Raw genomic sequence first — 24,454 nt, 5'->3', positions numbered from 1 at the left:
ATTTTTCTTAGAAAAATAACACAAAAAGACTTCTGGATTGAAATTCTCCTTTTCCTCAAAATTAATTATGCAAACAAAAATTAGTTTTCAAAAAACTGCCAGCAAGTAAACACAGATAGAGGAATAGTCAAATACCTTAAACTTTGAAAAGTACATCAAAGAAAGAGAGAGAGAGAGGAAAGGAAAAAGAAAGGAAAGAAAAGAAAGAAAAAAGAAAGATTCTCGTGGAGTGGCAGTAGATGTGGCTCTGTCTCTGCATGTCCCTCAGCAGGAGAACTGACGGAAGATAGCAAGTTGACCAAATCCTGGGAAATGTTATTAATATTCTCATTTGTGGAGAGTGGCATGAGGGAAACCTCCTCCATCCCACCCTTGGCCTTGGCAGAGGCAGGAAGAGCCACAGGATCCTGCCATCTTCCAGTGTGCAGACTGAGCTGAGGGAAAGGGCCCTGGGATAAAACACACTATGGTTGGGTGGTGAGAGGCCTGATGAGGATATTATCACCCAGGAAAAATAATAATAGTTATCACATACTGAATTCTCTGGAAGCAGATACTAAGACAAGGTTTATAAGGAAGGTGGAGGAAGCGGAATTGGGCTTTTGAGCTGACAAACAAAATGAAACAAAAAGGAAAATTGTAGAACTGAGGAAAACACCGCAAACTAAATCTCACCATTATAAAGTCATAAATGCAAACAGCATGGAGCAGAATGAATATGACAAATTGGAACAATTGGTTGCACTTAAGAGCCAAAAGTAACAGGGCATGGTGGCTCACTCCTGTAATTCCCACACTTTAGGAGTTCGAGGCAGAAGGATTACGTGGGGCCAGGAGTTTGAAGCCAGCCCAGGCAACGTAGTAAGACCTTGTATCTACAAAAAGTAAAATAAAATAAAAAAAATTAGCCAGGTGTGGTGGTGGCACCTAGAGACCTAGCTACTTGGGAGGCTGAGAAGGGAGGATGACTTGAGCCCAGGAGTTGGAGGCTGCATTGAGCTGTGACCATGCCACTGCACTCCAGCCTGGGCAAAAGTGAGACCTCATCTTAAAAAAAGGAAGAAAAAGTACTAAATAAATTTCATGAAAGAAAGTTATTATTAGTGGCTTCTGACATGTTCTGTCCCGATCCACTCTAAAAATGCTAGTTATAAGTCGTTAATGGGTTATGGCCCAGAGTTTCAAAAATACTAAGGGACCTTTATAAACAAATAATACTTGTAGTGGTAAACAAATGTGTAACTGGAATTCAGTAGTTCTTTTCCCTCCTGTTTTACCTTTTTTCTTCTGTATTATTCAGGTAGACCTAAATCTAAGAACTTTCAAGGCCAGGCGCTGTGGCTCATGCCTGTAGTCTCAACACTTTGGGAGGCCGAGGCAGGCCAGGAGTTGGAGACCAGCTTGAGCAACATAGTGAGACCCTGTCTCTACAAAAAATTAAAAAATTAGCTGGGTGTGGGAGCTCGCGCCTGTAGTCCCAGCTGCTCAGGAGACTGAGGCAGGAAGATTGTTTGAGTCCAGGAATTGGAGGCTGCAGTGAGCTATAATTGTGCCAACTGTACTCCAGCCTGGGCAACAGTTAGACCCTATCTCTTAAAAAAATTTTTTTTTTTAAGTTAAGAAATGGCATGTGTAGTATGGGTTCCATTGTAATAAATTACTTTTCTCTCATTCAAAATGCATCAGATACGCACAGATGGATGCTGTGACTGAGGTTCACCAGATGTCAGCATTGGTTCTCTCTGGGCTGGTATTTTGATGGATAAAGTGTGCTCCTTTATATTTTCCTATATGGCTTGAATTGTGTTTTGATAAGCGTGTATTGCTTTAGTAAAGCCAGTCAAGTCACTACTTATTTAAAAAGGCAAAAAAAAAAAAAAGGAAAGGAAAGTCTGTAGTCATGTTGATAAAGACAGAAAAGCCTGAAAAGAGGAGACTGAGCTGAGCTGCAGGCATGCAGGTTCCCACACTAACTCTGTGTCTGTTGGCCTGGGCTTTCCCTAGGGATGTCGGAGACGCCCATGCTCCCATCCTCCCTCATGCTGCTGAACACAGCCCACGAGTATTTGGGCAGAAGGTCCTGGTGCTGCAATTCAGATGGGGCTCTGCTGCGATTCTATGTAAGTGCTTCCCCCTGGGCTGCAGACTGCCAGTGCAGGGCAGGGCTGGGGTGGGAGGTTGAATGGGAGGGGGACAGATTCATGTTGGCACGCTGAGCTTGCTTGGCCTTCCCTCAGTGGGCCCACTGTGCATCTTTGACTTACTGCATTACTCACTGTAGTTACCGAAGGTTGTCAGAAAATCCCTTGTGTACCTGAGGCTCAGGAAGCTCTGGAGCTCTTGAACAGCAGGTGGATTTAGATCCACTAGTCCTTACTGAGTTTCTTCCTAGTCAGGCACAGGGCTAGGCCTTGTAGTTGTAATTTCAGGAGTAATAACCACATGCACCACCACTGCCTTCTATTGAGTCCTGTTTGCTAAGCATGACTCAATGCCAAGTAGTAGTTGCTCATTCAATAGCTATTATTACATCCATTCAGTCAGTAAATGATTAGTGAGAGCACATATACTTCCTTGCACTTGTCAGTTGTGATTGACTGGAAGTAGCTCCCTGGGTTTACTAGGGATAAGCAGCACGAACCCTGTCTCCAATCTCACTGTTGAGTAGGAGGCCAAGCAGCATGCAGACCAGTTACAGAGCACCTGGTGTTCTTCATATACCAAGACAGGGACCTCAAACCTAGCCTATAATATTTATTCATGAAGTTCTATTGGGATATAACCATGCCCATTCATTTACATATTAACTGTGGCTGCTTTTGCAGTAGAGTGGCAGAGTGCAGTAGCTGTGATGGAGCTGTATGGCCAGCAAAGCCTAAAATAGTTAGTATCTGGCCGTTTAAGAAAAAGTTTGCCATCACCTGCTCTATACCTTCTCTTCAGGGAACAATACCTGCTCTTTCACAACTGCACCCTCCCTCCCAGTACTCCCTGTCTTCCTGTGCTTTCCCCCCAGCGCTTAACCTCCGGCATGCTATATGATTACACTCATTATGTGTATTGTGTCTCTCTGCTCCACTGAAATTAACTTGAGAGAGAGTAGGGGGTTTTGCTAGTTTTGTTCACTGCTGGATCCAAGTACCTAGTACACACCTGGCACATAGTAGGTGCTTAATAAATATGGGTTAAAGGAGAGTATGCATATATATAGAGCTCATGTATGTATAGAGCTTGACAGTTTGCAGGACACTTAGGCTGAAGATGTGATTTGTCCGGGAGACCCATCTGGCCCAGGTCCCTGTTGCTGGTTAGTGTCTGAGGCAAGTTCCAGCCCCAGCTCCAGATGCCTGAATGTCTCCCCTACCCTGTGAGCTCTAAGGGCCTTTGGGATGCTCACCCTGGGTCAGCTCTGCTCTCCAAGACTATTTTTGGAAGAGTTTTGCCAGGCTGAGTCTGTAATGCTGCCCAGGACTCAGCCACTCCCTTCTTCTGCCTTCCCTCTGCTAACCAACCCTCTGCAGGGACAGTCTCTGCTTCCATAAGGTCACCTCCACCAGGCCATCCTCCTTATGCTGATTGGGAAGAATGAGTTAATACCTTAGGCTAGCTTGGGTGGGGGTGGTGCTAAGAGTGAAGGGGTGGGCTGAAGGGGCAACAGGATGGTCCTATTTCGTTTTTCTTAATCTGTGTCTTTTCTAGTGGAGCATGAATTCTAGCTGCTGATATCTGCTAATGAATTTGAGGGAGTAGAAGTGAGTTGAGCACTGTTGTGTTTCATTTTATAGTTCCTGATTTTCCTGCCCAAGTCCCAGCCTTTAGATTTCTCCAACCTTTGCAGCAGCTCTCCTGACCACCCTGTGCCTTCTGCTTGCCATGCTCTTCCTCAGCTTCTGCATGACTGGTTTGTTGTTTCCTTCCTGCCTTTTCAAAGAGGCTTTTCTCTCTTGCCACATGCTGTCCTGTCTACTGCTAGGGACCCCCACCATTTGTTTCTGGCATGTGCCCCTCCCCCACCAGATAGCATCCCTGGGACCAGGGACCTTTTCTGTCTTGCTGTTTGAAGCATCCCTGGGGCCTGAGCAATACCTGACAGACTGCTGCCCAGTTGATATTTCTTGAATGAATGAATGAATGAACAAACATAAAGACATTCATTAATTTTTCCAGAAATGCTTGCTGAGCATTCATGATTCTGGGTGCCATGGAGGGTTATGAAGGTTGAATACTTCATTACTACCTCTTCTTGCCCCAGGCTCATGGTCTGCAGGTAAAAGGATTGCATCTTGAGAGTGATTTGAGGCCAACATCAGGGAGACCTTTTGTATGGATTGTTTTCTCTTCTTAGATAGAATGGAAATGTTCTCTGAGAGAAATCCTCTTGAGTCTCTTCTTTTCTTGAGTTCTTTTCATATGTTCTACTTGGGTTGATGGATTCTTATCTGTTCATCTCCACACAGCTCAAATGGCCCCTGTACTATAGAGCCTTTATTAACACCTGGATATTCTCTCTTACATTGTGTGCCCACCCCCCTTCTGTGTACCACACCCAGATTTTATATGTGTTGACAATCTGGTGTATTTGCCACAAATTTGTCTTCTTATAAAAACAAGAGTTAACAAGAAAGCATGCTCTTCTTTACTCTACCTCCCTCACTCTCTTGAAGCTGGTGTGTATCTTTTTGTCCACTTTTTTAATACCTAATTATGTATCTGTATGTCAGTAAATAGTATATAGTTACATGAGTTTTTAAATTTTACATACTAAATATCGTATAGTATGTAACCTCTTAACAGCTTGCTTTTATTTTAGTATACTGAGATACAGTTACATTGATACAAGTACATCTAGTTTATTCATTTTAATTGCTTTACAGGGTTCTATTGTGTGAGTATATCATGCCCTTAAACTTTTTAGTATGGAAAATTCCCAACATTATTAAAATAGAAAGTATAATGCACTTCTATATACTGAGCACTGGTTAGTCGTTATTATTCATAATGCATGTCCACTCCCCCACCTACCTTCCCAGTCATCCCACATTATTCTGAAACAAATCCTAGACATCTATATCAATTCATCTGTAAGTATTTGTTATTATATTTTTAAAAAATCAATTTTCCTAATGATGGCATTAAGGTTGTTTATCCATTTGGGGAGTTATAAATGATATTATGGTTAACGTCCACCAAGAGGTTGTTTTATGTATACATGTGAGAGTTTCTCTTGTGTAGATTCCTGTAAAAGGAACTACTGGATCACAGAGTGTGTACATTGTTAACTTTAAAAATTTTATTTTCAGATTATTCTCCAAAATTATTGAACAATTTTATACTTTTGATAGCAGTGTGGGAATTCCTGCACATCTGTGTCAGCCCTACGTACAGTAGACTTAAATGTTGATGCCCATCTGAAAGGCATGAAATGGTATTTCATTGTTCTTTAAATGTTCTTTTTAATAATTTATAATTATTAGTGGGATTGAATATCTTTTTATGCCTGTTTACCCCTTGGGTTTCCTCTTATGCAAATTGCCTGTTCACATGATTTGCCCATCTTTCTAGTGGTTTGTTTTTCTTTTTCCTATTGATTTGCAGTTTTTTTCTTAACGTACTCTGAATTCCAGTCTTTTGTCTGATATGTAAGTTTCACCAGTTTTACATGCACATATTTTGTCTGTGTGCTTAGTTCTATTTCTATTTCTGTGCACCTTTATGTGGAATATCTTTTAACTATGTGTATGGTATTTGTTTTACAGAATTTTAAAATTTGAATGTCAAATTTATTAGTCTTCTCCTTTGAGGTTTGTGATTTTTTGAGGGGTGGGGGTACTTTTACTTCCCTCTCACAAAATTACATAAAGATCTCCTTTACATTAATCTACTAGTTTGCTCTTGTATTTCATGTGTCTGTATTCCATCTAAATTTTATTTTTATTAAAAGATAAGGCAGGAATCCAATTTTACATTCCACACGCATGGCCAGTTGGTTTGTACCATTTTTTGAAGAGTCTGTTCTCTGTGCTGACTTGTAAGTCACCTTCTTACATGTTGGCCGTTCTTTTTATTGGCATAGGAGTCTTGTCTGTTCCTGACAATACTAAATTGTCTTTGAGAGATTTTGATACCTGGTAGGGTTAACCTACTCACGTACCTCTTAGTCTCTTGGCTATTCTTGGCCTTTTCCTCTTCTGTACCATTGTACGATCAGTCTGTAATGTTTTATGATATCCAACCCCCTAACGCAAACCTGCCATTGGAATTTTGATTGGAATAACATTGACCTCACAGATTAATTTGCAAAATAATTGTCATTTTTGTATGATTGAGTCTTTCCAGTCGTAAATGTGGTATATCTCTCCGTTTATTTAGGTCTTATGCTTTCATGTCCCTTAATTCAGCTTAATGATTTTCTGCATAATACTTTTTTTCCTTTCACTCTCATTTTTTCAAAGTATAGCTGTAAAATTGTTGTGTATATTTTGTTAGATTGTTGCATAGGTTTCATTTGTTTTTATTACTGTTGTAAATAGATATTTAAATGTCAGTTTTTCTATTTGGTTTTTGTGAGCATGCAGGAGCACTAGTTTTTTAAATAATTTTTTCTTATGCACAGCTCCTTTGCTTATTGCTTCTATTAATTTTAGTGGGTGGTAGACTTGAATTTTCTATGTAGACAGTCATATCATCCATGAATAACTATTTTTTCCTTCCTTTTCAATCCTTATAGTTTTTTTCTTTTTTTCCTGCTTGTCTTATACTCTTTGCCAGGGTTCACCAAAGCTTTTCCTGTAAAGGGACAAATAGTAAATCTCTGAGGCCTTGTAGGTTCTAGGGTCTCTGTTGGAACTACTCAGGGCTTCCATTGCCTCAGAAAAGCAGTCGTAGGTATTATGTAAATCAGTGGCTGCAGCTTTGTTCCAACAAAACTTGTGGACACTAAAATTTGAATTTCGTATAATCTTCATGTGTTAAAAAATAGTTTTCTTCTGTTCATTTTTTTTCAATCATTTAAAAATGCTGACATCATTCTTAACTCCCAGGCCTACAAAACAGACAAGGGCAGGATTTGGCCCATGGGGTGGTTTGTCACCTGTGATCTAGAGCTCTCTCTCTCTTTTTGGGGAGTGTTATAATAAATTCTAAACTACTATTTCTTTAGTGATTATAGGTCCAATTAGATTTTCTCTTCTCAAGTCAATTATATTGTTTTAACAGTTTCCACTTAGAGCATAAGGCTGTTCATGGTTTCTGCTTATGCTTTAAAAAGTTCTGTGGTACCTTGAGTTATGCCCCTTTTTCATTGCTAAAATAGTTTGTGCTTTCTCCCCCCACCTTTTAAAAACCAGTCTTTCATGAGGTTTGTATAAATTAGTCTTTTCAAATTACCGACTATTGGTTTATTGATCCATTTTTTCTTTGCTTTCTAGTTCATTACCGCTTTAATATTTCTTTTTACATTCTTTGAATTTACTCTGTATTGTTTCTAACTTACTGAATTGAATGGTTATTTTAGTATTCACTCTTTTTTTTTTCTTTTTTCTATTTTTATTATTTTTAAAAATTTTGGGCCAGGCGCAGTGGCTCACGCCTGTAATCCCAGCACTTTGGGAGGCTGAGGCGGGTGGATCACCTGAGATCAGGAGTCTGAGACCAGCCTGACCAACAAGGTGAAACCCCGTCTCTACTAAAAATAAAAAAATTAGCTGGGCATGGTGGCAGGTGCCTGTAGTCCTAGCTACTTGGACTGAGACAGGAGAATTGGTGCTGAGACAGGAGAATTGCTTGAACCCAGGAGGCAGAGATTACAGTGAGCCGAGATTGTGCCACTGCATTCCAGCCTGGGCGACGGAGTGAGACTCCATCTCAAAAAAAAAGAAAGAAAATGTGTTTTCTTCTCAGAGGTCTTCCTTGATTTTATTCTCTCTCTCTTTTTTTTTTTTTTTTTTTCGTGACAGGGTGTCACTCTGTTGCCCATGCTAAGAGTGCAGTGGTGCGATCACAGCTCACTGCAGCCTGGACCTCCTGGGCTCGAGCAGTCTTCCTGCCTTAGCCTCCCACGTAGCTGGGACTACAGGTGTGCACCATCATGCCTGGCTAATTTTTAAATTTTTTGTAGAGACAGAGTCTCACTTTGTTTCCCATGCTGGTTTCAGTCTCCTGGGCTCAAGCGATCCTCCCACCTCGGCCTCCCAAAGTACTGGAATTACAGGCATGTACCGCTGCATCCAGCCAGTATTCACTTTTCTAATACCTGTATTGAAGACTATAAGTTTTCCCAGATACATCTTTATCTGACTCCCATATGTTCTGATATTTGGTATTTGCTATTTTTATATAATTGATTTCTAATTTTATTGAATTGTGTTCAGCTGAGGATGTAGTATGTATTATATCTAGTTTTTGGTCTTTGTACTTGCTTTTCATCCAGTTTTGGCAAAAATCTCATGGATGCTTGAAAATAATGTGTATTTGCTAATAGGTGGGCATAACAATAGCCGTCGGCTCTCATATTCATAGATATAACTTGTTTACTATGTTGTTCACATCCTCTCTGATCCTCATTTATGTTTTGTCTGAGGGAGATTCTCTTAGCCCTAATGAGATTTATCATCTTATGTTATAATTATTTGTTTATAGTTTAACTTTATTCTCTCCATTGGAATCTGAACTTCTAAAAAGCAAGGACTATGTCATACTATGCCTATTTTAAGAAAGTATTCAGTAAATATTCGTTGAGGAAATCAATGACTAAATAAATGAGTGAAGTTCCCAGGAGGCAAATATCTTCTTCTGGTGGCTGGTAGAAACTGGCTAGGTGTGCTGGAAGAAAGGCAGCTTGGTAAACCCATCAGGAGGCTACTGTTGGGCCCAGAGGTGGGCCCAGAATAACTCCTATTAGGATAACAGACTTTTCCAGGAAACAGGTGTTTTTGGAATCAAGGCATGCAGGAGTCCAACAGACATAGCCACCTCAGGTTAAAAGAGTTGGTAGAGTGGTGGTTTCTCTGGGGCCCTGCTGTGACAGGGAGGCAGTGGCTACAGGCCCTCACCTCAGGCCATCTCTTCTGCCCACCACAGGTACGAGTACTCCAGAAGGAACTGGCTGCATCCACCTCTGAAGACACGCACCCTTACAAGGAGGAGCTGGAGACAGCCTTGGAGCAGTGCTTCTACTGCCTGTACAGCTTCCCCAGCAAGAAGAGTAAGGCCAGGTACCTGGAGGAACACTCAGCCCAGCAGGTGAGGGTGCTGCAATAGGCCCAACGAAGAGGGAAGCAGGAGCTGTAAGCTCTTTTGAAGGATGTCATATTTGTGAACAGTCATCTTGGCAGTCCTGCTTGGAGTTGCATCAGAAGGAGGAGAGAAGACAGTCTGATGAGTCTATCAAAGGACAAGGGTTTTTCTTGCAAAAACTTACTTTCATAAATGTTGACTAACATTCAACTAATGTTGACTAATATGTAGAGCCAGGTATGGTGGTGCATACCGTTAGTTCTAGCTGCTCTGGAGGGTGAGGGTAGGAGGATTGCTCGAAGCCAGAATTTTAAGGCTGGAGTGCACTGTGATTGCATCTGTGAATAGCCCTGGGTGGCAGAGCAAGGCCCCATCTCTAAAAACAAACAAACAACAAACAAAACTACCCTAAAACCAAAAAATGTAGAATGGCAATTGTTGATAGTTTATTTCTATTTTGGATATGAATAATTCCTTAGAGGTTTTCCATTTTTGTGTTGTTTTGGTTTTTAGAGCGCTATTGAGTGTATTATCTAATGGCTCCTCAGTACTGTCAGTTATTCTCTGATCTTAGGGATTCCATCCACTAAAATGTAAGCTCCTTAGGACAGAGCCCCTGCTGTGGACCCCAAACCTAGGGTCACCCTCCCTGGAGTCAGCTCTCCTTCAATAATTTGTCTACCAAGTGGAGAAGGTCTGTGGCTGGCCCAAGGTCCCCACCCATGATGGAACCCACCCTCTGGCTCGGCCATGTGGGCTTATAGAGCGCAGCTTGTGGTTTCTAATGTCTGTCTTTCTACAGACTAGCCTTTTGCTTTTCAGACACTTGGATTTGGGGATTATAGTGGGCATGCAGATTTTTTTTTTTTTGAGACGGAGTCTCACTCTGTTGCCCAGGCTGGTTGCAGTGGTGCCATCTTGGCTCACTGCAACCTCTGCCGCTCAGGTTCAAGAGATTCTCCTGCCGCAACCTCCTGAGTAGCTGGGATTACAGGCGCCTGCCACCACGCCCAGCTAATTTTTGTAGTGCAGATTTTTTTTTTTTTTTAAGTATAATGGGGATTTGTTTTAGGCTCTCCAATATGCCATAACCTCATTTACATTGGACAAAGTGCGTTTCTATGGAGGAATACATTTTTCCTTTTTCATTTACCCTGAATGTGTTATTAATCCGCCTTCTGCCTTTTTTTCAAGGTGGATCTTATATGGGAGGATGCACTGTTTATGTTTGAGTATTTTAAGCCCAAGACCCTTCCTGAATTTGACAGCTATAAGACCAGCACCGTGTCTGCTGACTTGGCCAACCTGCTGAAGAGAATTGCCACTATTGTGCCTCGCACAGAGAGGCCAGCGCTTAGCCTGGACAAAGTCTCTGCCTACATTGAGGGAACTTCAACTGAGGTGGGCCCACAACCTTGAGGAGGTGGGGGACAGGGCTGAGTCACACTCTTCCCCTCTGCCACTGCTGTATGTGCTCCTTTGCTTCTTTTTCTGCTCTGTACCAGACTGAGGGGCAGGAGAAGCTGAAGAGTCTGTCCTGTGACTAAACAGTCCTGGGTTTACTGGTCACATCTGAGTCCTTGACTCCACCTCCCCTCATACTTTTCCTCTCACCTGCCAGGTACCCTGCCTCCCAGAGGGGGCTGACCCCTCCCCTCCGGTGGTGAACGAGCTTTACTACCTCCTGGCTGATTATCATTTCAAAAACAAGGAGCAGTCCAAGGCCATCAAGTTCTACATGCATGACATCTGCATCTGCCCCAATAGGTCAGTGACCAGAGCATGAGGCTAGGCTGGCTGCAGGGATGACTGGGGTGACTCCAGCTCAGCAAGCTCTTCAGTGGGCCACTTTGGGGTTTCCCTGCCCATTGCAAAGAGACCAGGGAAAAAGGAATGAGAGGGTGGTTTAGCACTTTGCTGTTAGGAAAGGCAGGTTTTCCATAAAAAGGAGAGCAGAGGAGAAGGCCTCTTTTCCAAAGTCCTCTGGGAGGGTTATTGGTAAAGGGTTATTAGAGAAAGTATGAGGTGTCCATCTGGACCCTGGTGTGCAGGGCAAGGAGGCGCAGGCTGGCTCCATCCTGTTGGTTTTGTGCTGCCCCCTTTCACAGCCCCAGGGTGTGTACTCTTGCTGCTTCCACTGCAGGCTTCTTAACTATGGTTGCCTTCTTGGGGACAAGTAGTAGAAAAACTCAAGCCAGAGTTCTCTTTTTTGCTCTGATGCAGTGCACTGTTAGCAGTAGCGATTGTCATGATAGTACATGTAGGAGAGCTCATTGCACATGAAGCTCATGCTCTCTTCCTGTGGAGCCCTGTTTGGCTTTCTCTTAAAATGTGGTGATTGCCTGGAGCCTCTCAAGGGGCCTTCTACATTCGTAAAGTCTGATGCACTTGATTAAGAGGGAATATTTTTTCCTACCTAGGAGGTAAGCCTTGGGTGAAGGTCAAAAGGAGGCTACCCTCTGTGGCTGACCTGCATCTAAAGGGTTCAGAGTAGCATCTGTAGGCACACTTTCTGGAGGCCAGGCTGTGATAGCTGTCCTTGAGCCATGGGTGAGCACAGAGCCACCCTAACTCAGGAAAAACCAGAGAATTCCACCTTGTCAGGATCCATCTGGCCAAGAAGAGAAGGGACTGGGTGTGAGTGGAGAAGCCAGTTTGCAAGACTTGTGTAGATTGTGTGAAAGGTTCTCACAGAACTTCTTTTGCTTAGCCTGTGGTTTCTTCCAGTCAGGGAGCCATGTGGCAGAGCCCTGGCCATCCTCTCGGGGTGACTGGGAACCAGTGTGATAGAGCAGCCCTATCTATGCTCAGTCTGGCTGAGTGTTCACTGCGCCACAGTTCAGGTTTCCTCCTCTGTTCCCCTACTTCCACATCTGAAAAGTGGGATGATAAAACCCACCTGTCTTCGCATGGCACCTCTCACCTGACAGCCCCTTATTCAACAGAATTAAGGCTCATGGCAGCTTAACTGGTCCTCCCTCCAGCCTTCATACCTGCCTGTTTAGAGGGTATCAACCCATCAGCCTGGCCCATCAGGCAACCCTGCCACAGAGGCGTGGTCTCCCGTGGGATTGGCCCCAGTGCCAGGAAAGCACTTGATGGCTTGATCCTGGGCCCCAGGCCTTGACCACTTTCATTCTGGCCTTAACAGGCAGGTGCTAGGCGAGACTTGGTGCTTAGTCTGCTCTTCTGTGCTAGCAGTGCATTAAGGATGATTGGCATGTGGGAGGGTGGCATCTGTCCGTTTGATTGCTGCCTTTTCTGTTCTTTGTGCTAGCATTCAGCAAATCCCAGACTATCAAGTGCTCAGAGATCATCTTAGTCTTGGTGTCTCTGTGGCCATTCCTCCTCTCAGACAGGTTTCTGTGTTCTCACTATCCGTTTCTTTCAGGTGGTCTCAGAATGGTAGGGTCTCAGCCATCATGTGGTCCCTCACTTTTCATTTTACTGCTGAGAACTGAGCTGGAAAGGGCAGGGTCTGCTCAGGGTCCCAGAGAGAGAATGGAGTAGAAGCTGGGTTGCTGGGGTCCTGGGGTCTCTGCTGCCCATGATTCTGGTTGGCAAATGTGCTAATGACAGGCTCTGCCAGCACAGAAGTAGGTAAGGTCACACCTGGCTGAGGGTCTTCCTGGTGCTTTAGATGGACCGCTGCTGCCTTGCCTTGTAGAGCACTCCTTTTCCTCTCCACCAGAGCTGTTCTGTGGGCAACCCCGCAAAGCAGGGGAACAGAGTCCAAGAGCTCATCCATTAGGGTAGTTACTGCATGCCTATTAGGTGCTGGGTGATTAAAATACATTTTGTCTCATAATGCCCACAGCTCTTCTCTTGAGGTAGGTCTTCTTAGCCCTGTGTCACAGGTTAGGAATGAAGGCTCAGAGACATGACTGGTCTGGGTCATGGTCATGGCATTAGTGAGTGGCAGAGTTGGGCTCTGAGCCCTGGTGTGGGAAGGGAGTTTCCATGGTGTCCATCTGCCTGTCCACTAGGCTGTCATTATCTTCCATGCTTTTCATGTGTTGTTTTTAGCTGGTGCTTTTGTTACCACCACAGGTTTGATTCCTGGGCAGGCATGGCTCTGGCCCGGGCCAGCCGCATTCAGGACAAGCTGAACTCCAATGAGCTGAAGAGTGATGGGCCCATTTGGAAGCATGCCACGCCTGTCTTGAACTGCTTCCGTCGGGCCCTGGAGATTGACAGCTCCAACTTGTCACTATGGATTGAGTATGGCACCATGTCCTACGCCTTGCACTCATTCGCCTCACGTCAGTTGAAGCAGTGGAGAGGCGAGCTGCCCCCTGAGCTCGTGCAGCAGGTGAGGAGGGGGTGCTGCAGATGGGCTTGCCATCCTTCTGTCCAGACAGAGTGCCCTCAGGTCAACGAAGCTCTGTCTCATTCGTACTTTATTCTTGTCCACACATCTATGCTGGGAGCTCACTGATGAATCTCCCCATGAGGCTTAAGCCATACCATGGTCAGTGACAACTTGGTCCCTGGTCTTTGGACACCCAGTCTAGTGTAGACAAATTTAGGGACAGGCTGTTAGACCCAGATGGTCAGCTATTAGTTATAGTGTAGTTGAGAAATAGGGAGGGGAGAGGTGTTGGCCACCAGAAGTAGCTATTTCTTCCCTGTTCCCTCAAAGGAGCTTGTTGGATCCTTGTAAAATTCTTGAGCTTAGGTTGGGATTTTTGAAGTCTCTCTTGGTAGGGGATTACCCTAGTGCAGGATCCTGAGTCTGGCCCTTAAGTCTCTGTTCAGTAGGGTACCCTTGGCTTCTTGAGATGGAAGTGAAGGAGCCATACTGACATGTTTAGGCTAGTGCAGCAGTAGCAGTAGTGCAGTAGCGCTGCATCCTGGAAGAGGATAGGGGAAAGAAGTGTCAGCACCGCCTCCTCTTCAACATTACCGTCTAAAAAAATTACTCTTGGCCGGGTGTGGTGGCTCACGCCTGTAATCCCAACACTTTCGGAGACTGAGGCGGGCGGGTCACGAGGTCAGGAGTATGAGACCAGCCTGATCAACATAGTGAAACCCCATCTCTACTAAAAATACAAAAATTAGCCAGGTGTGGTGGTGCATGCCTGTAATCCCAGCTCCTCGGGAGGCTGAGGCAGGAGAATTGCTTGAACCTGAGAGGCGGAGGTTGCAGGGAGCTGAGATCATGCCATTGCGCTCCAGCCTGGGCGACAGAGTGAGACTCTGTCTAAAAAAAAAAAAAAAAATTACTCTTAAATCTTACAAGGGACACAGGCTTCTCTAAATCAGTTACAATATACAATATTAAGGGCAAAGCTCAAATCCCTCTGGCTGCCCCTACTACCTCAGAAACAGTTAGGCTTGTTTCTTTCCAGACTGCAAAAGAAGTACTTTTTATACATAAATACGTACTCCTAGAAAAAAACACCAATCTAAATGCTATCACACTGTGTATGGTACTCAGCTTCCTTTTTCACTCAGCACCACACTGTTGAGTTCTATCCATGATAATTCTTGTGGATCTAGTACATTCCTTTGAACTGCTGTAACCCTATTTTATTGTAACTGTTCTGCACAAAAGTCCCTTGCAGGATTCTGTTTGTGTTGCAGTGGCCCCAGAGTTGGGCAGGCTGGGGACTGAAGCTGCTGCCCTAGGATGCAGAGCCTGACTCCCCAAGAGGCCTTCCCTGTAACAGCAGGAGCACCATTATCCTCTGCTGGGGCTCAGTGGGCTGAGCTGATCATGGTTCTTGGGATTTTCTCCCTAATCTCCCACCAATGATGGCAAATGAGATTTGGCAGAGTGGGAGTTTTCCAGGAAATAAATAGGGTGAGAAGTCAGAGTTCCCTTTCTGCCATTGGCACTTGTTTGTAGAGCTTTGTCTGTAGAGGTCCCCCCAGGAAGGGAGCAGGGAAGTCAGGGAGTGGGTAAGGAGACTGAGCTCAAGTTTCCACATACTTTTTCCCCTTGCTTTGTTCTTTCCTCTACTTAGGCTCATAACCTTTGGGACTGAATGCAGTGTTGATCTTATGGAAGCCATTGGCCCAGGAAGCTCAGGTCCTGAAACTGGGTTCCCAAGCCATCTTGCTGGAGTGTTAGGGTGGCAGGAGAGAGATGGAAATCCACCAGGAATGCAGATGTCCCGACAGGGAGGGAGGGAAGGTAAGGGGAGGTGTTTCATAGTTGCCGAGGGTGAAAACTACCTTGCAGAGCTGCCTTGTGCCTCCTGGGTTCTTTCCACCTCTGGAGAGACAGCTTCCAACCCTGAAATGTGTCACGGGGACACAGTCCCCTGATTGCTACTTTTCTGTCTGGATTTATTGTGTCTGGAGGATGGGCTGCAGGACACATGTTGGCAGCTGTTTGAGCTGCTGTGTGCTTCAGCTTTTACCTAGAAACTCCTCAGAGGTGGTGGTGTAGGAGAACAGATGCTTTCCCCATGATGTCAGTTCTCAGGCAAGGGGAAAGGCTTTGGAGCCAGAGCTTTCTAGCTGTGTGACCTGGAAGCAGTAACCTGACATTCCTGTTGTGGTTCCTTCTCCAAGGCAGTATTGTGAGAGTTCACTGGGAACACCTGCCATCAGCCATTTCCTGAGCCCCTCTCACGGGCACCCCATATGCAAGGTGAATGAGGTGCCTGTTCCGCTCTGAGGATGGCAAGGTAGCGAGATGGTGTCTAGTAGAGCTTCTGAAACACAGCAGGCCCTCAGTGACTGTCCCTCCTTTTCCTGTCTGAGGTATTGTGACCTCCACACCACAAGGACAGGGACATTGGCAGTGTGCTGTGTATGGGGAAGGTGTGGGGGCTTAGCCTCTTCCCAAGGGTCTGCATGGTACCAGATGCCAGCCCAGATGGGCCGCTTCATAGCTACCCTTTCTTTCTTGGCAGGTGGCTGTTACAGGTGCCAGTGGCAGAACAGGGTGGGCAGGGGGGCTAGTGACTTGGTCCAGGTCACACAGCTACAAAGCAATTCAAGTAGAAGGACATCCTTTTAGCCATTGCCTTTTACTTCAGCACATTTGCCACAGAATCCCATCTTGAAGGGGATGTGATGGAGTCACTTGGTTGGTCCCGTGTTTGGCCCTGCACTGTGATCCTTTCCACTGTATTTCACCCATTGATGATCTCCCACTTCCTGTGTGGGAGATTTTTTTTTTTCCTGAGAAGTGTCTAACAGAGCACTGGGTAGCACATTGCTCCCTTATTTCAGTCCTGGGGCCATTGCTACAGGGTTTTCACATAAACAAGCACCCACTGGAGAGACATCCAAGGGCCGGCTCAACCTGGCTGGATGAGAACATGAGGCACTTCCTGCAGGCCACAGCAGCTGCCCTTGCCAGAGACTAGTGCCTGCAGCCTCTTCCCCTCTCACTGGTCCCTGAGGTCAGGCAAGAAGAGACTTTGGCTTCCCTGCCGTCGATCCAGGACCACAGAGAGAAGGGATCAGAGACCTGGGCTGCTCAGAGCAGCTCTGTGGGCCTGCACACACAGGTTTCTCTCTAGCTTCCAGCCCAGAGTTCTGGAATGAGGGGGCATGAATTTGGCTGGCAGCTGACCAGTATTGGAAAGTAGTGCCTCTTAAAAGGTGACCCTCTGTGCTAGCTGTTTCCTTCCTTCAGGCTGTGAGAGGGTGGCTGGAGGTGCTTGCTGCAAATGCAGACTCCCAGTCAGCGGCTCTTAAGTGGGGCTCAGGAATTTGCCCTTCTACAAGTACTCCACATCTGTCTTAAAGAGCACAGAGGAGATGGTGGGAGGTCCTGTTGTACCCCAGGGATACACACCCTCTCCTGTGCAGTGGAACTGGGTGCTAAATACATACCCTCTTCAGTGCTGTAGGGCTGGGTGCTGAGTGTTAGTAAATGTCCTCTCCAGTGCTGTGGAGCAGGGTGCTAGGTGAATCTGCATTAGATGCTGCAGGGAGAAAGCAGAAAAAAGTACCCTGGTTGACATGGGGTGACCTGAGTTTAAGTCCTGCTCTGTGCCTTGCTTGGTGGGTGCTTTTGAGAAATCCCTAGGCCTTTCTACACTTCAGTGTCACCAGCTGTGAAATGGTGAGGGCATTTCTGTGTCTTGGTTGTTAAGAGGAGTATAAACTTGCAAATAGGTTGGCAGAGCTTTGTACAGGAAAAAGTCTGATCCCTAGGCAGGTTCAGGCATAAGGCCAGCCCAGTCTCATGATCTTCTTACAGATGGAGGGCCGGCGCGACAGCATGCTAGAGACAGCCAAGCACTGTTTCACATCAGCAGCCCGCTGCGAGGGTGATGGTGACGAGGAGGAGTGGCTCATCCACTACATGCTGGGCAAGGTGGCTGAGAAGCAGCAGCAGGCACCCACCGTTTACTTGCTGCACTACAGGCAGGCTGGCCACTACCTGCACGAGGAGGCTGCCCGCTACCCCAAGAAGATCCACTACCACAACCCACCTGAGCTGGCCATGGAGGCCCTGGAGGTGACACCATGCTGGTCCAGGGTGGGGAAGCAGGGCAGGGGCAGGCTGGTTTCTCTGTCTCCCTGGGCATGGGGCTCAAGGTTCCAGTGACTGTCCTTCAACCTGCCGCAAACTTATCTGTGTTGAGCAGCTTCATGTGCAATTGAATTAAAACATCATTTCCTCTCTTTTCCCAAGGGGTATTTATCATCCTTTCTGGGAGAGTGACCATTTTGTTCTTATCTCTCAGAAGAAAATTGTCTTTCCTCACTAACACAGGTTCTAAGAACCCGACCTTGGTGATGACAGTCAGTGCTACATAGCATCTCCCAGGCCCAGGACATTCACACCCTGTAGCCTGGCAGGAGGGAGGGCAGGCGCCATTGCCTTCAGGGTGCAAATGAGACATCCAAAGCCCAGCCTGTGCCCAGGCTACCCAGGTTGGCAGGGGCTGAGCTAGGGTGAGCAGCCTGCTCTCTTGACCCCCAATTTGGAGTCCTCTGATTGTTGTTCAAGAAAAGAGCAGTTCTTTACTCCCTGGATTTTCTCTCATGGTTTCCAGAGTGTTTCTGATGAATGCTGTCACTGTTGCTCATAGCAGTCTTGTGAGGCAGGCTGGGCGGCCACGATTGTCAGTTTTGTAGGCAGGAAAACCAAGGACGTTGGTGGAGATCCAGATGTCCACCATTTGGTTCAGCCCAGGACTTGAAGCTTCTGAAGGCCCTGTGCACGTTGACTTTGCCCTTTCTGAGGCTGTGTGCCCAGTCTCTACCAGTCCCACGTGCCCAGCAAGCCTCTTGGAGTGTGGACAGAATCTGCTGCTTGCTTTTTTCTGCCTTTGTGATTTTTTTTCCTGATTATAAAATTAACATGTATTTGTGTGTGTGTGTGTGTGTGTGTTTTAGAGAGATTCAAACAACTCAGAAGTGTACAGAGTGAATGTGAAGGCCCCTAATGATTCCAGTATGCCCCTCCATAATCCCTAACAGTTTGCTATGTCCCTGTATGTCCGAATTTTTTCCTATTAACATATAAACATATAGTAACATTTTGTTATGATTTTGCAGCTTGCCTTTTCGCTGGACAAAATTTAATGGAAGGTGTGGTGAGCTTCCCTGCCTGCCGTAGTGCCCTGTAGTTTAGCAGGGCGTTTGTTTATCTGCACGGCCCTTTAATAGGTTTGGTTTCCTCTCCACTTCTTGCTATGACAAGGCACAGGCAGTCCATGTCCTTGTACTTGTAGCAGGGAGCACATCATGAGTATTTCCAAGGACTAGAGTCCAAAGGTGGAATTGCCAGGTTGTTTAACATTCTGATCAACAATGGCTACTTGCCCCAAGGTCGTACTGACCGATGAGAGTGTCTGCTTTCCCTCAGCCATATTGATGATGTTCTCTTTTTAATATTTGCTAATTTTGTGAGCAAACAAAAATGTCTCATTTTGGCTAGGTATGGTGGCTCACGCCTATAATCCCAGCACTCTGGGAGGCCGAGGTGGGTGGATCACCTGAGGTCAGGAGTTCGAGATCAGCCTGACCAATATGGTGAAATGCTGTCTCTACTAAAAATTAGCCGGGTGTGGTGGTGGAGGCCAGTAGTTGCAACTACTCGGGAGGCTGAGATGGGAGGATCACTTGAGCCTGGGAGGTGGAGGTTGCAGTGAACTAAGATTGTGCCACTGTACTCCCGCCTGGGTGACAGAGTGAGACCCTGTCTCAAAAAAGAAAGAAAAAAAAAACTCATTTAAAAAAAAAATTGGGGGCCAGGCGTGGTGGCTCACACTTGTAATCCCAGTGCTTTGGGAGGATTGCTTGAGTCCAGGAGTTTGAGATATAGAGCTGGGGATCTCAGAGACTAGTGGGCAACATGATGAGACCCCCCCCGCCAATCTCTACAAAAAATAAAAGATTAACAAGGCCTGGTGGCACGCGCCTGTAGTCCCAGAAACTTGGGAGGCCGAGGTGGGAGGATTGCTTGAGCCCAGGAGGTCGAGGCTGTAGTGAGCTGTGATCACACCACTGCACTCACAGTCTGGGAGACAGAGTGAGACCTTGTCTAAAAAAAAAAAAATTAAATTTGCCTGTTTTGGGGCCATATTCACTGGGCTCATGGAGAAGTGTGGAAACACAGCTTCCTGTTGAACGCTATCTCAGGAGCAGCAGCTTGGCTGCTCTCATTCGCAGGGTTGGATCTCCGTCCTTCCCTGTCATAGTGCTCATGCTGTCCACCTGAGGGCATGTGCCTTGGAAGAACTCCACTTTGGGGGTGAGAAGGGTAAGGCCCAGAGGAGTGATACGACTTGCCTTAAGTCACCTGCAGGAACAGAGAGGAGCTGGGCCAGATGCCCACTGAGCCCAGCATTCTCATATGGCACCTCTGGGAAGCCACTGAACCTACGTGTGGCCCTCAGGAAGATGATGTCAACTCTGTTTTTCCTCCATGTTTTTTTCTTCAAGATTTGGCCTCTGCTACTGCCTGATAGAGCAGATGAGCAGGCAGGATGGTAGCTCCAGGGGTACCAGCGGCTTCCATATGAGGAACCAAGGCCTCAGATGTATGGCCCACCCTCTCCCAGCACACGGTGCTGGCTCCAAGGAGAGCAAGCACACATAGTTAATATGGGGGGCATCCCGTTCCATGCAACCGTTGTAGCTATGTAACTTTGAGTCAGCTGGTAAATGTGTATATCTTGTGTTAAAAATGACATTTCTCTGAAGATTTTTAACCCTCTCCTGACAGAAATTATCCTCTGCTATTGTGCCTTCATTGAAGAATCTTTACTCGCCACTTGGATGAACTTTACCAGTTGAATGCTTTGCCGTCCCCCAAGTTTGGCCACCTGATTGTGCATGGGTGCCTCGAGTGGTTTCCTACATCTAAAAATGGAGTTGCTAGGCCAATTTCTCTGGGCTCCATAGGTGGGCTAGAGGTGGAGGGGCTCTGGATGTGAGCCCCCTCTGTCTGGGATGCCTCCTTGAGAGTGCTGCCAGCAGGTGTCTCACCTGGGTGAGGGGGGGCACTTAGCCAGGGCCTGCAATAGCAGTTCTCAGCCCTCATACCACCCACTGTGCCCTCCAAGCGGGAGCCTGCCTCACACCCACTCCTGCATGAGAAGATCAGGGCAGACCTGGGTTTAACCTGGCCCTGGGCATTCCCGGCTGTGGGGCCTTGGGCAGCTCTTCACCCATTTTAAATTGAGAATGTGGTAAGGACTTGAGGAAATGGAGGAAAGCACAGGGCCCAATGGATGCAATGAGCTGCCTACTCACCTACCCCCCTACCACACCCACGGGGAAGACATTTTTGAGGGCTGTGGGTGCCTGGCTTTGCCTGGGGGCTGGGCTATAAACAGAAATCCAACCTAGTCCTTGTTTCAGGGAGTCCAGAGTTCAGTGGGGAGACAGATGTAGAAACTCACTTTCTATGGGTGCCCACTGAAGGGCACAAAGAGAACAGCAGCACTGTGGCAGGAGGCAGTGCCCAGTGAACAGAGCTGAAGGGTTATCATAATGAGTGGTTATTACTCTCATCTCACTACCATGTGCCTGAGTTACTGTGTGAACAGTTAAGCTGGAATGCTGACAGTATACATTTTAATTTTCACAGCTTGTTTTAAATTAGTTGTAGGATGGTTGGTTTAAAAGCTAACAAAAACAAGCAGTGTGTGGCAGCCTGTTGCCCTGGTCATGGGCCCATTTCCGGTGTGGCTGACTGGCCTGTGGAACAAATCTTAGCAACTGGGAAGGCTGCTCACACTAGACGTGTCGTTCTCCTAGGTGTACTTTCGGCTCCATGCTTCCATCCTGAAGCTCCTGGGAAAGCCCGATTCTGGGGTTGGTGCAGAGGTCCTGGTCAACTTTATGAAGGAGGCTGCAGAAGGACCCTTTGCCAGGGGCGAGGAGAAGAACACACCCAAAGCTTCAGAAAAGTGAGTAAGCACCCTTTAGGTGACCCCTAGAAGCTTACCCCATCTGCATCCCAGATGGCTTGTGTACTGCAATGTGTTGTTCAGAGGGTTGCTACACAGTAAACAGTAAACCAGAACTCATGGAGTCCCTAGGACCCATCTGGAAACTCCCATTTGCTGGGCCAAGGTATTTCTGTTGCATCTGAGAAGGAGAGGGTGAGTGTGAGTCCCCTTACCCTGTGGTCATGTGTGGTGCTACCCCACCCTCAGGGGAAGTCCTGGGGAGAAGCTGATGCCCTCCTGCCCTCTCCACTGGGGCACAGCTCTGTTCTGTGCAGAACACTGTAGAAAGTCAGTTTTTGCTTTGCAGACTCTCACCCCTGGGTCCTTTGCGAAGGCTTGTCTGCTGCCCATTCTCCTGAGAAGCAGTGAGAAGTGTGGGAAGTGTGGGCTTCTCTTGTGGTGCCAGAGAGCTCGGAGAGACTGGGGCTCAGGTGTGGTCCCCTCAGTGGGCCTGGACTGACCCCAGTCTCCCTGTGGTTGTAAGTCATCTCCACAGCCCAGACTTCTTTCACTCCAGGCCCAGGTCCTGGTGCCGCCCCATCCTCAGGGGCAAGTCCTAGGGAGAAAGATGGGTTTGGGGTGACATGGGGAATGTTGCAGCTGCCCATTAACCTGATGGACTCATGCTTATTCTTGTGCTTCTGAGACATGCTCAGGGTCACCACTTGCCAGCTTGCCCACATGGGAGCCAGGGGAGGGCTCAGCTCACCCCATCTCTGAGACCGCTGCCTGGCTGGGCACTGTGCGGAATTCAGCTGACCCCTGCCTGACTGGGCACTGTGCGGGGTTCAGCTGAGTGCCAGAGAGGCCTGCACCCAGGCCCTGTGCTTGAGGGCTGTCTGCTTCTGACCACAGATAGCCTGTGTGATGTGCGCCACAGGTGAGCCAGCTCCACAGTGGGTGTGCCCCTCAGGTTATAGGGAGGTTCAGGTCCACGCATGGCAGGCCACTCAGGTGGGCAGCCACTGTGCTCAGAAGTTATAGATACCCATTTTTTTAGTCACAAAGGGCCCCCAGCATACAATGATACTTTCTTTCATTGATTATAATTCTGTTAAAATTTTTTTAATTATACAAATAATACATGAATACATTCTTGTCATAGAACATTCAGGTAGTATATAAACATGTAGACTAAAATGTGACAGATCTCCTTCCAAGAGTTAGCTACTATTCACAGTTTAATTTCCTAAATCATTTTCTGTATATTTATAACACTTAAATTCACACATACAATTGTAAGGTTTCTTTTATTTTATAAAAATGAACTACAGAAGGTATTGTTTTAGAGTTTGCTTTTTCCTCTGACAGTGGGTCTGGGCACAGTCCGTGGAGATGTACCCCAGTCACTTCATTCTTTCTAGTGGCTACTTACTATACCATAGTATGGATGTACCATGTTTTATGTAACCACTCCAATGGACGTTTAGAGTGTTTCTAATGTTTCTGCTCAACTATGTTGCAGCACATATCCTTGTACATGTGTGAGCATGCAGTAAATGCAGATGTGTTTCTGTCTGCCCATTTGTCAGGTCTTAAGTTTGTCAGGCTGTCACACAGAAGGCATAGACTTTGCATGGAGAGATGCAAGGGTGCTTCTGAAGAAAGACTTGTTGGCTCCCCTATAGAGCCTCCTGGGGCCTGAAATTCAGAGATGCAGGTCGCGCCCTGCCAGAAAGATTAGGCAGTGTCCAGTTAGGAGCCAGAGCCTGTGTGGGTGCTGTGGGGGCAACTATGGGCTCTGTGACACCAGGCAGATGGGGCGGGGGCCACCAGAGGTGCATGGGAGCAGTGGGCCCTGGGAAGGGCATTCACCCTTACCAGCACACATCTGTTTCAATGTGAGGTGGAGACTCTGACCTGTGCCCCAAACCTCTGTTCCCACAGGGAGAAGGCCTGCCTGGTGGACGAGGACTCCCACTCTTCAGCTGGGACACTGCCGGGCCCCGGAGCCTCCCTCCCCTCCTCCTCTGGCCCAGGTCTGACATCCCCACCTTACACAGCCACTCCGATTGACCACGATTACGTCAAATGTAAAAAACCCCACCAGCAGGCAACGCCGGACGGTACAGTCCCTGTTCTCCCTACTGCCAGCCCAGGGCGGCACATCAATCACGGGGGGGGTGCTCGGACGACTCATTTTGTCGCTTTGTTTTGGTGAGGGGGGGTGCTGGGTCTGGGGTGACACGGGCAATGTTGCGGCTGCTCATTAACCTCATGGATTCACAGTGATTCTTGTGTTTCCGAGACATGCTCAGGGTCGCCACCTGCCAGCTTGCCCACCTGGGAGCCAGGGGAGGGGCAGGCCAGGCTATGGCATCTCACGTCTTTGAGCCTTCTTTTTCCCATCTGCAAAATGGGGACATGACATCTACTTTGAAAGGAAGTTAGAAGACTGTGGCCTCCTGGAGTGGCTCCTGGTGCAGTCAGCTTAGTGATGCCTGCATTGTTCAGCAGCGCATTGCTACTGTTCTGTCCTTCTGAAGGTTGAGGGAAGGCCGTGACTAGTTATGTCTGTCACCCCTGAGAATCCAGATAAGTTGTTAATGGGGGTCACCTGGGACCATATGTGTGGCCATGCCATGTGGGATGGGGCAGGTGGCGACTGTTCAACCACATTCCTTACTAACTTTAGGAGGCTTGCATGCTGGCCTGTAGCTTGATTTCTTCATGTTCTCTCATTTTTATAGTGATGAGCTAGTGACAAAGTACTTGCTGGGATAAGCCAAATTGGTGATTTAAGAGGACCACTAAAGTGGAGTCCTGGGAGGTAGTGACAATGCTGAAAGACACCTGGGCCCTCACTCCTATGTCACTCATCTCATCTGGGCTTGGGGAAACAG

General features: G+C 46.8%; 1 protein-coding gene across 7 annotated transcripts in view; it reads left to right on the top strand.

Annotated features, from left to right (window-relative positions):
- Positions 1–24,454, top strand: part of LOC129022957 (calcineurin-binding protein cabin-1) — a 169,510-nt gene that overhangs the window by 62,714 nt on the left and 82,342 nt on the right. For 6 of the 7 annotated variants that reach the window (XM_054469340.2, XM_063662876.1, XM_054469343.2 and 3 more), the window contains 8 exons: positions 2,005–2,120; positions 9,079–9,240; positions 10,429–10,635; positions 10,856–11,001; positions 13,285–13,546; positions 17,402–17,662; positions 21,418–21,569; positions 23,499–23,677. In XM_054469340.2, coding sequence (XP_054325315.2) covers positions 2,005–2,120; positions 9,079–9,240; positions 10,429–10,635; positions 10,856–11,001; positions 13,285–13,546; positions 17,402–17,662; positions 21,418–21,569; positions 23,499–23,677 — 1,485 coding nt within the window. The remainder of the gene's footprint in view (positions 1–2,004; positions 2,121–9,078; positions 9,241–10,428; positions 10,636–10,855; positions 11,002–13,284; positions 13,547–17,401; positions 17,663–21,417; positions 21,570–23,498; positions 23,678–24,454) is intronic. The other variant, XM_063662877.1, reaches the window with a different exon arrangement.

Source organism: Pongo pygmaeus, chromosome 23 (assembly GCF_028885625.2).
Source record: "Pongo pygmaeus isolate AG05252 chromosome 23, NHGRI_mPonPyg2-v2.0_pri, whole genome shotgun sequence".
NCBI classification, from domain to species: Eukaryota; Metazoa; Chordata; class Mammalia; order Primates; family Hominidae; genus Pongo; species Pongo pygmaeus.
Note: the sequence above shows the minus strand (reverse complement) of the source record. Positions and strands in the feature narration are given on the sequence as shown.